This window comes from Cyanistes caeruleus, chromosome 3 (genome assembly GCF_971803275.1).
Source record: "Cyanistes caeruleus chromosome 3, bCyaCae1.hap1.1, whole genome shotgun sequence".
In the NCBI taxonomy this organism is placed as follows: domain Eukaryota; kingdom Metazoa; phylum Chordata; class Aves; order Passeriformes; family Paridae; genus Cyanistes; species Cyanistes caeruleus.
The window spans coordinates 33,219,629-33,233,244 of record NC_141703.1 but is presented as its reverse complement, the minus strand read 5'-3'; the positions used below and the strand labels follow the sequence as shown (position 1 = coordinate 33,233,244).

Here is a 13,616-nt window from a genome sequence, read left to right as displayed (position 1 = left end):
CCAGCAGCAAATGATCAGTGTTTGTTTGGCTTCTGGCCGTGCTGGCATTTTACAGGATTTCAGCCCACCACTTTATTTTTTCCCAAAGTGCTCCTTATACTATGGAGAGTGTTTTCAGCTTTCTGCTTCTTCACTAGAACCACTGGATGTTTTGCACCACATTGGGGGTGCTTACCACCTACTGTCATAAATTTCTGCAATACTCTTTCACTATTCTTTTCAACTTCATTCTAATGCTGACAAATGGCTTTTGGATTTATATTCTTAGTAACTCTCTAGTGGTAGGTGTTTGCTAGCCAATAGGAGATTTTGCCTCTGCAGGAGTCATAATGGGGTGGCTGCTTGCTGGTCTTAAGTTGGTTTTCCCCTCTGTACACAGGACTGCATTTCTGTTGTTACAAAACTCAAAATTGAGTGGTGGTGGTGGTGGTGGTGATAATTATTTAAAGTGTGAATTTTCAACATAAAGTCTTCATTTGTACAACTGGTCATTTTAATACCAGGTATAATTTCACTGTGCATCTAAAAACTTAGTTATATTAGTAAAAATTTGCATTTGGTGCAATCACTTTTGAATGCACAAGTTGCATAAAATTGGGGAAAGTCTGCTTTAGATACACACCTACAGGAAGAACCTTTGATATCATGATGTAAATCTCCCACTAAAACAGAAGCTTCATATTAAAGCCAGATACTAAAAACTGTATACCTCAACAAAAATAAATCCTTAACCCTCAGCTGCAAACAGGTTGCAATCTTTTTGGGCAGAGCTGCACATATTTACCCCCTCTCCTTCTTGTTGAATTTGGGCAGGAGGCATAAGATCAGTTGGAGCTTTCAGCACATGATGATGTTTTCAGGTAAGAGCAAAAATTCTGGGCACTGCAAAAAGTCTTAATTTTAACTCGTAAGCAATCAACTGTGTTACCTTCTGTTTTTATGATCCACGTTCATGCATCCTAAAGGGAAGGCTTACTGATTGTTGCAGCATGCCATCATGTACCCTTCAGCCTTTACAGAAAGTGTGCCATGTCTGGGGTGGGTGACACCTTGAAATGCTCACAGCAGGCAGCACCTCATGTTGGGAACAGAGCATTTTCACTTGAAGTGCTTGTGAAGGACATGGGAGAGTTGGGATGTACCCCTTCCAAAAGGCTGTTTCTAGCTGAGATGATGTTCACGTTGTGCAGAAACTGAGAAAATCGAGATGTATTTACCGGTGCCCTTTCCCACTTAGTTGGACAAAGGTATTTGACTTAAATTGCCTTGTAATTTCTGTCACACAGATGGCTGTTTAAGTTTGTAAGGCAAATTATGTATTGTGTGTCCAAACATGTGCATCCTCCAGAAGTTGCAGGGAATCCTCTGTACACAAGAAGGTATAAAGAGGATAGAGCCAGGCTGTTTTCAGTGGTGCCCTGTGCCAGGCCCAGAGGTAACAGACTGGAGCACATGAGGTTTTCTGTTTGAACATCAGGAAACCTCTTTTACTATGTCCAAGCATTGTACAATTGTCCAGAGAGGTTGTGGCATCTGTATCCGTGGAGATATTCAAAAGTCATCTGGATGTGGTCCTGTGCAACCTACTGCAGGGCTGTTAAAACAGGGGAATTGGACCAGATGAACTCCAGGGATTCATTAAAACCTTAACCATCCTGTGATTCCTTTACATAAGAAGTCTGCAGATGGCCTGATGCCATGGCTTGTTCTTGCTAGTGAAGTTTCATAATTGGGAGCAGAGGAGAGGAGGAGAGATACAGTCTGCCTGTGACCATGTAATTAACTAGAGTATTTTTCTAGCTGATAAAAATGTCATGTCAAGAAGTCACATTTCAATTATGGATTCAACTAGAAAAGTCTGAATTTTCATCTGGATTCAGGGAGCTGCTTGACTCACATGATGTCTTGCTGTTGTCCACAACTTGTTTCTGTCTTCCTTTCCTGTTAATTTTCTAGAAGTATTTACACCTTTTCACAGCACTTGTGGATTCTATAAGAAACCAGGGCAGTTACAACATTCTGTTGTAAATTATCTCAGAGCATAATTTATCCGGGAATCTGAGGAAATTAAAACCTGCTGGAGCTCAGTGCTTTCTGCCTGACATTTTGTGGGAGGGATCAAGGAAAGGTGCTGTGCTCTCCACAGTCACGGCTGCACTTCTGAAGCTGTGCTATTTCATTCTTCCTGATAGGTCTCAGGGGAGCCATGGCATTTGCTCTAGCTATACGAGATACTGCTACCTACTCCCACCAAATGATGTTCTCAACAACTCTGCTCATCGTGTTTTTCACTGTGTGGATTGTGGGTGGAGGTACAACCCCCATGCTCTCATGGCTGAACATCAGGTCAGTATGCAGCTGTGTGCTGGGTAAACTTCACTTTTCAACAGGCAGCTGTGCCCATTTGGCATAGCTCTACAGCACTTGCTTGATGCTGGCTAGAAGCTTTTAGAACATGGTATATATATATATATATGTGTGTGTGTAGGTATTTAGGGCATGATATTTTAAAGAGGAAAGTTCTAGTGCAGTCTGACAAAGAAAATGTACTGATGCCACTGGGATTTAGCCTAAAGGTGCTCTGGTGTCCTGCAAGTAGGTATCTAGGTCTTTGCAATCCAGCAGGAAATGGAATAGTGTTGCCTGATAAAGCAGCTCCATATTGAAAGGAAAGAATTAATCTAGTCCTATATAAACTTCATATTATACTAAGGCTGTTCCCTTTCTTTTGGCTCTTTGTAATGGGCCTGTTATGGTTTTTAAGTTCAGTGGATTCCTTACTGGGTGGTGCTAAGCTGAATGTACTTTAAACAAAACCTGATGTTATCTTAAGCAACTGGGATAAATGGGATCCTGCTGGCCTTCAGGATGTGTTTCCTCCTGTTTTGAGGAGATCTGTGAAAATGGTCAGTTCAAATGCTGGTTAATAGTTACAACTTTTGACTGCGTGTACTTTAATATTTGAGAATATTTATCAAGAGATGTGCTAGAGAATCACATATCAATCGTTGGTAAATACATATATATTATAATTTTGGAAGTTTGGGAGGCAAAGATAAATAGAAGGGAATTAAAACAATATGAGCTGTACAAGCTCTGGGTGCAATCAACCATTACCCCAGGGCTTCTTCTGTCATCAGCAGTAGGACAGGACTGAATTCTTGCATGTGGCCCAGCCCTTGGCTAACTGCAAAATCATCCTGAGGTAGCAGCATTTTTTCCTCCCATCCTCTTCCATCAAAAGCAGGAAGCATCCAAGGTTATGTCCTTCCTCCTTTAGCTAATCTAGTTCAGCAGTGAGGCTCCATAAGCCTGGCTGATGAGCTGGTCCTGCAGGCAGAGAGGACTAACCCCATCTCCATTCCAGGCTTACCCCTCAAGGTGGCCAGACTTGTAGAAGCCATTAGTGTGACCAATCAGACATAAGAGCTGTAAAGGCTCTTTTCTCTAGGAATGTACCATTCCTAGAGAAGTAACTACCAAAAGATAGCTGACTGAAGCATAGTTCTGAGTGTTTAGCTGTAGTTTTAGGGGGAGATTTACCCATCCTTGCGAGTAAGCAGTAATTTTAACAATTACTTTTTTTGGCGTGGCTGACAGGAAAAAAAGGGTGAACTTTCCTGTCCAAGGAAGGGTAATACGTGTAACAAGGGAACTCTCCATAGAAAGCATTTTAGAGAACCCCATGGGTCTGCCTACAGCTGGCTCGGTAGGCACTGACCTGCCAGAGATGGAGTCTGTACTTTCTGGGACCCCGTGAAATCAGATTTATGCCAGGAGGAGGCGGCCGTGTGCCGCTGAGCGAGAATTAGAAACTCTGGTGCCGGTGAGATACCTTCAGTGGCTAGAACACTTTCTGCTGGGGGGGAAAAAAAAAAAAAAAGAAAAAAAAAGAAAAAAAAAAAAAAAAAAGGGGTCCTGATTTTACAGATTAAAACCAAAACAAATTATTTTCCAGCTGAATTTTAAAATTATGCCAGTTATCTTTTTTCAATCCCCTTCTACTGAGTGGAAGAGGTAAACAGGAGGCGATGAAGCTGAGATGCTGTCCCAGCGCCTCGCTCAGCAGCAGAGTGTATAGTGCTGATGCATCCTGAGCCTGTGCAGTAGGTAACTTGTCCCTAGGATGCTTTCTGAGCCTTGATATGTGCCCATTAAATTCGATTGCCAGAGGCTGGAAATAAGTGGTCATCACATAGAGGATTATTTAGCAGAAGAGAGGTTATAAGATAAAAGGTTGTTTGCTTCCCAGATGAAGTGATGTAGAAAATTAATGCCATGTATATGTTTGACTTAAATGTCAGGATTTGTGGGGACTCCTAAGAGTCCAGTTGTGATGTGAAGGTCATGCCAGGTGTAACAGGAAGAAAGGCAGGCTAGTCAGCCATTACCAAGTCCTCATGAAGCAGCTGGCCTTTCTTCAGTGTGAATGTGAATAGAAGGCCCATGTCTGGGTGAGTCAGAGGAGCCAAGCCAGACACCAAAACCAAAAGGGCTTATTTGAGGTGGTGCCTGCGTGATTTAAGTAGGGCTGTACTGGGGAGCTGGCTCAGGAGTGTCAGCCTGGCCTGTTACCACTGAGTTCAGGGGAAGCAGCTGTGTGCATGCAAGGGGCAGCTCCCACACAGGGATCCAGAATTGCTTTGCTGAGGCCAAGAGGAAGAGGCACATGCCTTCTGGCCACACTGTTAGCTGTGCAGCCTTTGGGATGCATGCTTGGTTCTTTACTTACTGTTGGTGCCTTCCCATGATATGAAATATTAGAAGTAGGGTAGAGAGGCTAACATGAAAATTAAGTTTTGGTAACGTAAAAAGCAGTATAAGGAGGAAAATAGGCAAAAAAGTCTCTGCCTCCTCTTGCTAAATTTCAGATATTGGGATGAGCAGGCATCTTTTCAGATAGGGTAGATTACCAGGGACACTGACAAGGCTTTCATATACTGCTAAGCGAAGAACCTGAGGTTTGTAGCAAAGGCTTAACTTCAGCTTACTGCTTAACTGGTTGGAAAAGTGGGGTCACAACTTCAAAATCTGAGTAAAAAAATAACGGGATCTTTAGATACTTTTGATTTCTGCCACTTGACGCCAAGGAAATTAACACCAGAAACTGGAGCTAAAGCCATGATATCATGTGTCAGAGTTCCTTGGCTGACTGTCAGTGAAACACGTCCAAGCATATGAGTGGTAAACAGTCACATTTTCTAGTAGTAGATTTTTTTCTTAGAAACTAAAGCATGACCTGAATATTAAAAGTATAATCTCATCCTTTAAGACCTAAACAAAGAAACAATTTCCTGGCTGAAGCTTTAACAGTTCCAGCAAACTTGAGAGCTATGTAAACAAAACTACTGGCAAAATTCCTCTTTTCAAAAAAAAAAGCCAAACAGCTGACTTCTTGTTTCATTTATCTGTCCCAGGAAAAAAGAGGGAACTCCTAGCATTTGTATTGCAAAACAATGTGTTTTCCATTTTTGATTAGAGGTTAGTGACCTGGTTCTTTTCATGTTGAATGAAGCAGCACATGGATTAGTGCCTTCTTCTCCATAACCTGCTGCAAATGCAGAAGTTATTGCTTATTTTAATGAAGTCATTTCAGTTATACTTAGAAACTTTTTTATTAATCTGAAAGCATTATACCTTACACTTCAAAATTATTTAGGTTTCTTTCTACCATAAAAGCTAAAGGTTGCACAGACAACGTCAACTTAGACATTTAGTGCCTTATGTCTGACTTTGCATGCACAATCTTTAAAGAGCTTACTATTTAACAATTTTTATTTTTCTGTAAAAGAGCAAACTGAAAAAGAAATGTGGAAATAATAACTCATCCAGCTGCTTTGTGGGCTACCTAACTATCTGTGATGGTGGTGAAAGTGTTGGCTTGCTCCAACACATACTCCATTCCCTTACCCATGGTGGTGCGATGATAAAATGTGCATTTCATACCTGAGAGTGCTGGGATGGCAGGAGGTGAGTGCTGATGCTGGGATCCAGCCTCATGCTATGTTCCATGAGGTGGGGGATGTCTGATAGGAGGTTGCATCCTCCTGCTTTGCAGCCTGTTTCCATTATTGTATTACTTAGATCCTTCACTGTGGCCTTCAGCCACCCTCTACTGCCCCTGAAGGCAGATGCACAGACACAGGGGCTGTCCCTTGCCATCGCTGTGGGCTTTTTCCTTGCCCATCTCTTTCTGTCTAGTTGTCTTTCCCTAGTTTTTCTGTTCTTCCTCCTCCTTTCCCAATCTCTAGTTATTCATCATCGATCTTGAATTTGGCTTAATAGTGGAGTTGGGAGCGCTGCCCCCATGCCTCTGGCCTCGCCCCTCTGGGGCTTTCCCTTGGTAGGAAAGAGATTACCTCTTCCTCTGGAAGTCTGGAAGTCAGTATGGAAGATGCTTCATTTTCTCTCTTCTTGTTCTCTGAAACACAGCAATTCACACCACAGAGAAAAAGTGTGGGGAAGGCACTGTAGCAATTGGGTTGAGACACATCTGGAGCACACAGATGATAGGAGTTGAACTGGCAATTCTTGGCCAGCAGTTTCAGGAGTCATTGTCTTGGTTAAGTGAAGTCAGAAAAGATCCAAAAGTATCCTAAAAACAACCTGAGACAACTTCTTCTAATTCCATAGGTTTTTAGGGATTGGGTTTTAGTTTCTTAAAAACATGGTGGTGATGGGTGTTCTCCTCTTTCTCAGACATCTTCTGAGAAACTACTGAACTCTTCCAAAATAGCTAAATTTTCCAAAAATGCTGCACTCATTACAGACATCTGGGAAAACTTTAGTATACTAACTTGGCAAAGATACAGGAAAGAGGAAGAAGTCATAGAAGGGAAGTTACTGGGCAGTTTTTAATTTTAGTTTTTGCTGTGCATGCAGAACCATCTCAGTGATGACCTAGGGGAGCAGAGTACTCTGACCTGGAGAGTATGTTGGCATGGGAAAAGAGCTATTGAACATGGAGTCCAAAACAAAGCTATCTGAAGTCTGGTATTTGCCTCAATATTCAAGGATTAGATGAGTAAATGCTCTTCGTATCACAAGCTATAGCCTTAAATATTTGGTTAGTCAAGATGTCAGCATGCAACCAGGGTGTGTACGCCTGCTTTTTCTAAAGTGAGGCCTCTGTGGATTTCTGATCATCTGGGCTTTTATTTCACATAAGCAATATATAGTTCTTGACCTTGCCTTTGTGGAAAAATATGGGGGGAAAAAACCCCACAGGCTGCTAAGAAAATATGTATGTGAAAAATACTGGAAGCCAAAAATGCTTTCATTTGCACCTAAAAAGAAAACCCCACAAACACAACTGAAAAAGGCAAAGCAAGGAGTAAAAACAGACTCTGTTATGACTGGAGATTAAATCAAAAATTGAGAGTCAATTTTTAGCTAAAGCAATGGAGTGATTTAGTGCTTGTTACCAGTTGGTTTGGAGTGCTCTGAAACCAGGCAGTATTGGATGACCCCTCTCATACATGTGTAGCTTCTCATGACTATTTCTTGTGATGTCTCTTTCAGTCCATGTGCAGGTCTGAAGTTGTAGGAGTTGTCTTAGATTGGCTCTGTGTGCAGCACCAGAGAGCTACTGAGCTACTGAACCTGGTTTTCTGGGGGATGTAGTCTGTCATTAATACAGATATGTTGCCAGTTGGGATCTGAACAAATGAAGAATGTTACTGGATATGTCAATCATACATTGCTGCTGTTGCTAGTTTTGGTTTTTTGGTCACTTTGTCATTGCTCTGCCACTGCTGCTCATGTATGTTTTGTCTTTTTTGATTTGGTATGGACTTTTTTTTGTTGGTTTGCTTTGTTTTGCTGAAGAGCTCTGTAGAGCTCCCATCTCATGAGCATTTTGTTACTCACATTGCATTCTTGTGCTGTACCAGAGTTGGTGACCATGTTCCATCGGTGGAAGAGATGAGTGAAAGCCACTGGCTGTATTTCAGGTGACACTGTGCTTTCCTTGATACCACATTAACCTGGTGCTTGGCTTTTTTCATCTTTGTAACACTGAGTGTGTGCTCTTTTTCTATACTGTGGCATGCTGCTGCTGCTTCTTTTCTGAGAGTGCTGCAGGTGTTCCTCACTCTGAGTCTATTCACTTATTCTGAGCTGTGGGAGTGTGGATCACACATCATGTCTAAAAAAATGAAACTATAAAACATATTCTTTCACTCTGTGTATAAATATTTAATAAAGCAAAACTTGAATCTCTGGCCTTGGAAGACTTGAGAGCTGAAAACCATGGATTTGATCTTCTGATCTTTAATCACAAAGGTATTCTTCAGCATTGCTTGAGATTGAGGAAACAGCTTTTCAGGTTGGAAGGAGCTTCCTAGATGATTTAGGCCAGCTTCTTTGGGGAAATATTTTTAAAAACAGAGATATCAAACAGAGAAGAGTAGGATTCTGGTTTGTTTTTAGAACAGATAAATGGTTAGAGAGAGAATTTAAAATAAGATAAATCTCTAACTGACATCTATAGGGGATGTGTATTTATGTGTGTGTGTGTATATAAAAACAAACAGAATATTGATGTAAAGAAAAGTCTTTGGGATGAGGCAGTGGGAAGTTTTCATTACCTTGTCACACTCAAAGGTTTCCAGCAAACTACTAGATTTGCCAGAGATGCAATGTGTTAGTTTGTACAGACAATCTGAGAACTATTAACTATTACAGTCATTCTTGGCAGTTACCATAGTAATTACACATACTAAATCTAAAAATGCCCGGTATTTTGGTAACTTGTCATCCTTGTGTTGTAGGGCCCTGGAAAAGTTTCTGAAGTATCAGAAGAAATCATTCCACCCATATTACAATGATGTAGCAGAGAACTTGATGTAGTTCTGTATGCCTTTTTACTGTTCATTTCCATCCACTTAGTTCAGTTTTGTGTGTGAACCACTTTCTCCCACACTGTTTAAATTACTGAATTATACATAAGCTTAATGTTTTGAGAGATGAAGTCTGAGTAGCTTCTCTCCTACTTGTGATGCTTGAGTTGTAGCTGTAGGGTAAAGACCAAGAAGGCCAGGACTCAGTTAAGGGCAGAAATGCTGTGTTTTGGTGTTGGGCATTAGGAGATCCAGACCAGTCCCTTTGCTATTACAGAGATCTTAAATACTTTTTTGTCTTAAAAGTTTTCATTAGGGGGGAGTGAAGAAATACACTTAAGTTGGATTTTTACTATAGCTACTCTTGTCTACAGATTCCAATGACTTGCAAAAGCTGAAATAAAAATGTCTGAATTCTATATACTAGTAACTGTACTGAAGGAATAAGGTGTCTATCAGATACCAGAGTGATTCCAATGGGGGAAATAAATGTACTTTTCACCAATTTTGAAACATATATGCATTGTCACAGCTAAGAAACTGCTCATATTCTTCATCTGAAATCTTCTTTTAAAGAGTTACTTATTTTTACAGCCTTGGGGAATCCTCACACAACTGCTGCAAAGGGCTCTCAGAAAGAGTGGAGGGGAAAACAAATATGCTTGCTGGCATCTGCACAACCTTGGCCTTGGCTGTGCCACATCTGCTGTGCCATTCAGTCCCCATCACAGAGGTGCCTCTTGAATAAAACACTTTTTTCACCCTGCCTTTCTGCTATGGGGTTTGAGCAAAACAGCCCAGCCTTCAGCCAGGCTGCCCTCTCTGTGCCACTGACCTCTGGGAGGGGATCTGTGTAAATCCATCCAGTAACAGTTTAATTTATAAAACAGCCTAAGTAAATGAGAGCTGATATTGACCTTTGCAGCACATTTAAATTGCAGGAAGCTTTTAAAATATATTAAGCACATGAAATTGATTTTTTTTTCTCTCTACAGCATAAGAAGAAAATCAATGTTGAAGACATACATGCATTAGCTTTACTCATATTTTTAATTATTGAAGTAGTTAAGCAAGGGTGAAGTAACTAAATGTTTTTTGTGCTTTTCACTGTAAAGGAGGTAGGGACAGACTTGACTGATTTTTGGTATTGTTTTATTTCAGGTCATAAAGGTGACACTTTCTTAGAATTCTAGGGCCTGGGCCTACAAAAAAAAAAAGTGATGCTTGTCATGAGATCAGGATATTTAACCTTGAAACTTAAGCAGGCAGGCTTGCTACCAAAAAAGTAAGGCTTCCTGTACAATTGATGCTAGGGTAGTGGATAAGAGCACATTGTTTGAAAGATACAAAAATTAGTTGTGAGAATTCAAAATGGAAATGTATTTGGTGATAATCTCTGAACTGAGGAACAGACTTTGAGAGTGAATTTTTAAAAAAAATGTGATTTATGGAAAAGCATGAATTATCAATATTCAAAATATAAATTAATTTGAAGAATAACTTTGGAAATAAATTAAATGGACAAGTCTGCGTGGATATATGATTTCAATATTGAAAGGAACATCTGTAGTATGATTTTTTTCCTAAAATTGGAACCATTTTAATATAGAAAAGTTTTCTTTGCCTCTTCAGCACAACAGTGAACCCAAATTCCTGGTCTGTGATGTACTAGGACTTTTCACTGAACACTGTGGTTATCCTGCCTTTGGACTTCAATTAAGTCCCATTCCCCTGCCTAAGGGCAGCTAAAATCCACAAAACAAATGCAAACCTTGTAAGTCAATTAAAAGCTGAGACACTGAATTGTTCAGTTTTCTTATGTACTGTGAAGTGATTAGGTAGCCCAGGGAATAAAAACTATTTGGAGAATGCAAGCTATGCTCATCTTTTGGAACAAGCTTCTTGAACTCCCCCTTTACACAGCCAACATGAGCCTGGACCTTCCCCCAGGTGCAGTTTTGAAAGCCACAAATATTTTTCTTTTATTTTCATGTGTACCTATAAAGGAATGCATGTATATACATATATTACTGTACTGAGTCAGTTTCCTGATGTTGTTTGTCGGCTTTCTGGATTAGATAACCAGTTTCCCTGCCAAAACCTGCTCTTCTGTAGTGATAGCCAAAGCAGTTACATCTCAGCCCTTGTAAGCTCCCAGAGCTCTTGTGTGTGCTGTTTTATTTTAGCATGTGTTACAAATCCAGTACTCAATATGTCTATGGTGTGTTCCTTTAAACTGGTGAAGCTTTTCAGTTCTGAGGCTGGTCAGTGCCAAGGAATTTCCAGTCTAAATGTGCCTAAAGTTTGAGATGACTCTATATGTGGAAAAAGGAAGTTATGAGGAAAGAACAAGAGGCACAGAAAAAAAGGAAAAAAATCCAAGCAAAAGACTGGGTCAGCACTAGTTTTATAGGAGGCTGCTGCAGAGCAACTTTCTGGGTTTTCCCTGAACTACATTAACTCATGTGAGTCCACAATGATGACTTAAAACTTTTCTTCTTCTATTGTTCCATCAAAAAATGCTGCCCTGGAAGCTGTATGAAAGTGTTCTCTTTTTTTGTTTGTTTGGTTTTTTTGTTTTGTTTTGATCCAAGCATGGTATCCCTGGGACAAATCAATGATAAGGTCTGACCAGCAAGGTTCTCTTGGTTTCTGGTGATTCATGCTGTTGCATAAAAACCATGGCTATAAATAGCTGACAAGAAGTCCAAGTAACAAGGAAATTGCAGCAAACCAGTCCCTTCTAAGAGAGAAGTGATGACATTAACAAAATCTTATTGTCTGAAATGGCTGTTGCATGTGTTTTCCCACACTTGTTTTGCAACATGGTGGAAGTGAAATACAACCCATTTGAGACTGAGAATCTTATCTAAATTTTGAGGTTGGAGGTTTAGGTTCTACGAGAGATGACCGACATCAGGACATGAATAGGATATAAAATAGACAAGTCCAGTCTACCTCTAAACCAGACGAGAAAAACCTGAATATAATTACAAGGATTAAATGCCAGTCTTGGCTAGGAGCCCTGTGTGCAAGGATGGTTCAGTAATAAGATGCTTTCTAACTATGCAAAAGTGAGCAGACAGTTTCTTCTTAACTTATTATCCTGTCAGCACCCACCATCTTGGTACACAAACCCTGCCTCACTCAGATGGAAGGCTGGACTACAGGCCACTTGTTAGCCCACTGTGGCTGTGTTACGCTAGGTGAATGAAACTTGAAGCAAATTAATGTTGTCACCCTTTATAAAATATTTTTTGCATTTCCCATAGTGCATTAAAACAGGGAGTGTGTGTGTCTTTTTAAAGTAATGTATTTCAGCCGCTCTTGGGTTTATCTGGCAGTTATTTGCTGTGTAAAATATTTAGGCTGGCCCTTATCTTTATGTTTCCTTCATGCTGGATATGAGGGATGCTCTCCACTGAAGAGGATGCCATCTACTTTTTAAGGAAGAAATAGTATTTTCCATTGTTCTAAAAAAATTGGCAGCAAAGGTAAGCAGTTAAACTTGATGCCAACACAGAGTTAAAGCAGTTTCTTGAGTGAAAAAGTATCTTATTTATAGCTATGTAACTGCAGGTTAGTAATGGACAGCTCTTCCTCAGTCTATTCTTATAACCTCTCTTGCAGCTTTGCTGGGTGCTTAAAGTGCTTTTAAAATGCATTCTGACAGGCTTATAGCATTTGCAACCCTCAGTAACACCTCTTGCTTTGTTTTCCTAATGTTTCTGTAGGGTTGGGGTTGACCCAGATCAGGATCCTCCACCTACTAATGACAGCTTTCAAGTCTTACAAGGAGTAAGTAATTACATAACTTTGCTATTAGGCTAATCTTATTTTCTAACTAAGACAATAGAAAACTGCAGAAGTTATATGCATGGATAAAACCTTTCTCTCCTAGCTGGCAAGTCAGTAGGGGATTTTGCTTTGCAATATTCAAGTAATGCCCACTGAAAAACATTCAGTGCTTTTGGGTGTAACACTGTTGTGGTCACGTTTCCGTGTACAGATAAGGCATCACAAACCTTCCCAAATCTACTAATGTGGTCCATATAACAATGCATTTTCCTCTTCCCCCACCTACCCAGCATGCTTGCTCTTAGCATGCTACTGCATAAATAGTTCTTCTCAGTTAAGAGGTAATATTCTTGGCACCTCTTCCTTAACTGATACCAAATTTTGGCCCTTGGACTTGCTTAGAATCCAAGATTACATTTGTTAATCTGATCTTGACTCTCGTATACCAAACCACATGCCAGCAGGATCCTGCCTGGACTACCTATCACCTGGGTGAAGCAGAAGGAGCACAGGAAAATTGTCATTTGTATTCAGCAAACTATTGCTGTGAATCTTTAGTGAAGCTTTCCATGCATCAGTAACAGCCCAAGAGTTGACTTTTCTTCCCTGAAATATGCTATTGGCCAATAAGATTGTTAGAAGAATGCTGTTCATAGCAGAATTTTCAGTTTTGCTCATCTATAAACTTGAGTTGATTCACAGGAGGAGGGAAAGGTCTGGAAAAAAAACAAAACAACTCAAAAATTCCTCAGGTTTAATTGGCAGTTTCCTCTGTCCAGACCTTGGTTTGCACTCTTGCAGAGTTCTGCTTGATGCTGATTGTTCAGCATCACAGCTGGGGTTCTTAGGTGGGCACCTACTTGAGGAAGTTGAATGGCAGGTAACTTTGGATCTAGAGCATGCTTAGGGAACAAGTGTTGTATGATGATACTGGTGTTCTGGCTGGTCAGAGATAGATGAATGTATTTGGGATTATTT

General features: G+C 40.4%; 1 protein-coding gene across 2 annotated transcripts in view; it reads left to right on the top strand.

Moving 5' to 3' along the window:
- SLC9A7 (solute carrier family 9 member A7) overlaps nt 1-13,616 on the top strand; it is a 69,088-nt gene that overhangs the window by 42,522 nt on the left and 12,950 nt on the right. Inside the window, exons 11-14 of one of the 2 annotated variants that reach the window (XM_086880658.1) lie at nt 749-860; nt 2,193-2,346; nt 7,893-7,952; nt 12,575-12,638. In XM_086880658.1, coding sequence (XP_086736784.1) covers nt 749-860; nt 2,193-2,346; nt 7,893-7,952; nt 12,575-12,638 — 390 coding nt within the window. The remainder of the gene's footprint in view (nt 1-748; nt 861-2,192; nt 2,347-7,892; nt 7,953-12,574; nt 12,639-13,616) is intronic. The other variant, XM_086880660.1, reaches the window with a different exon arrangement.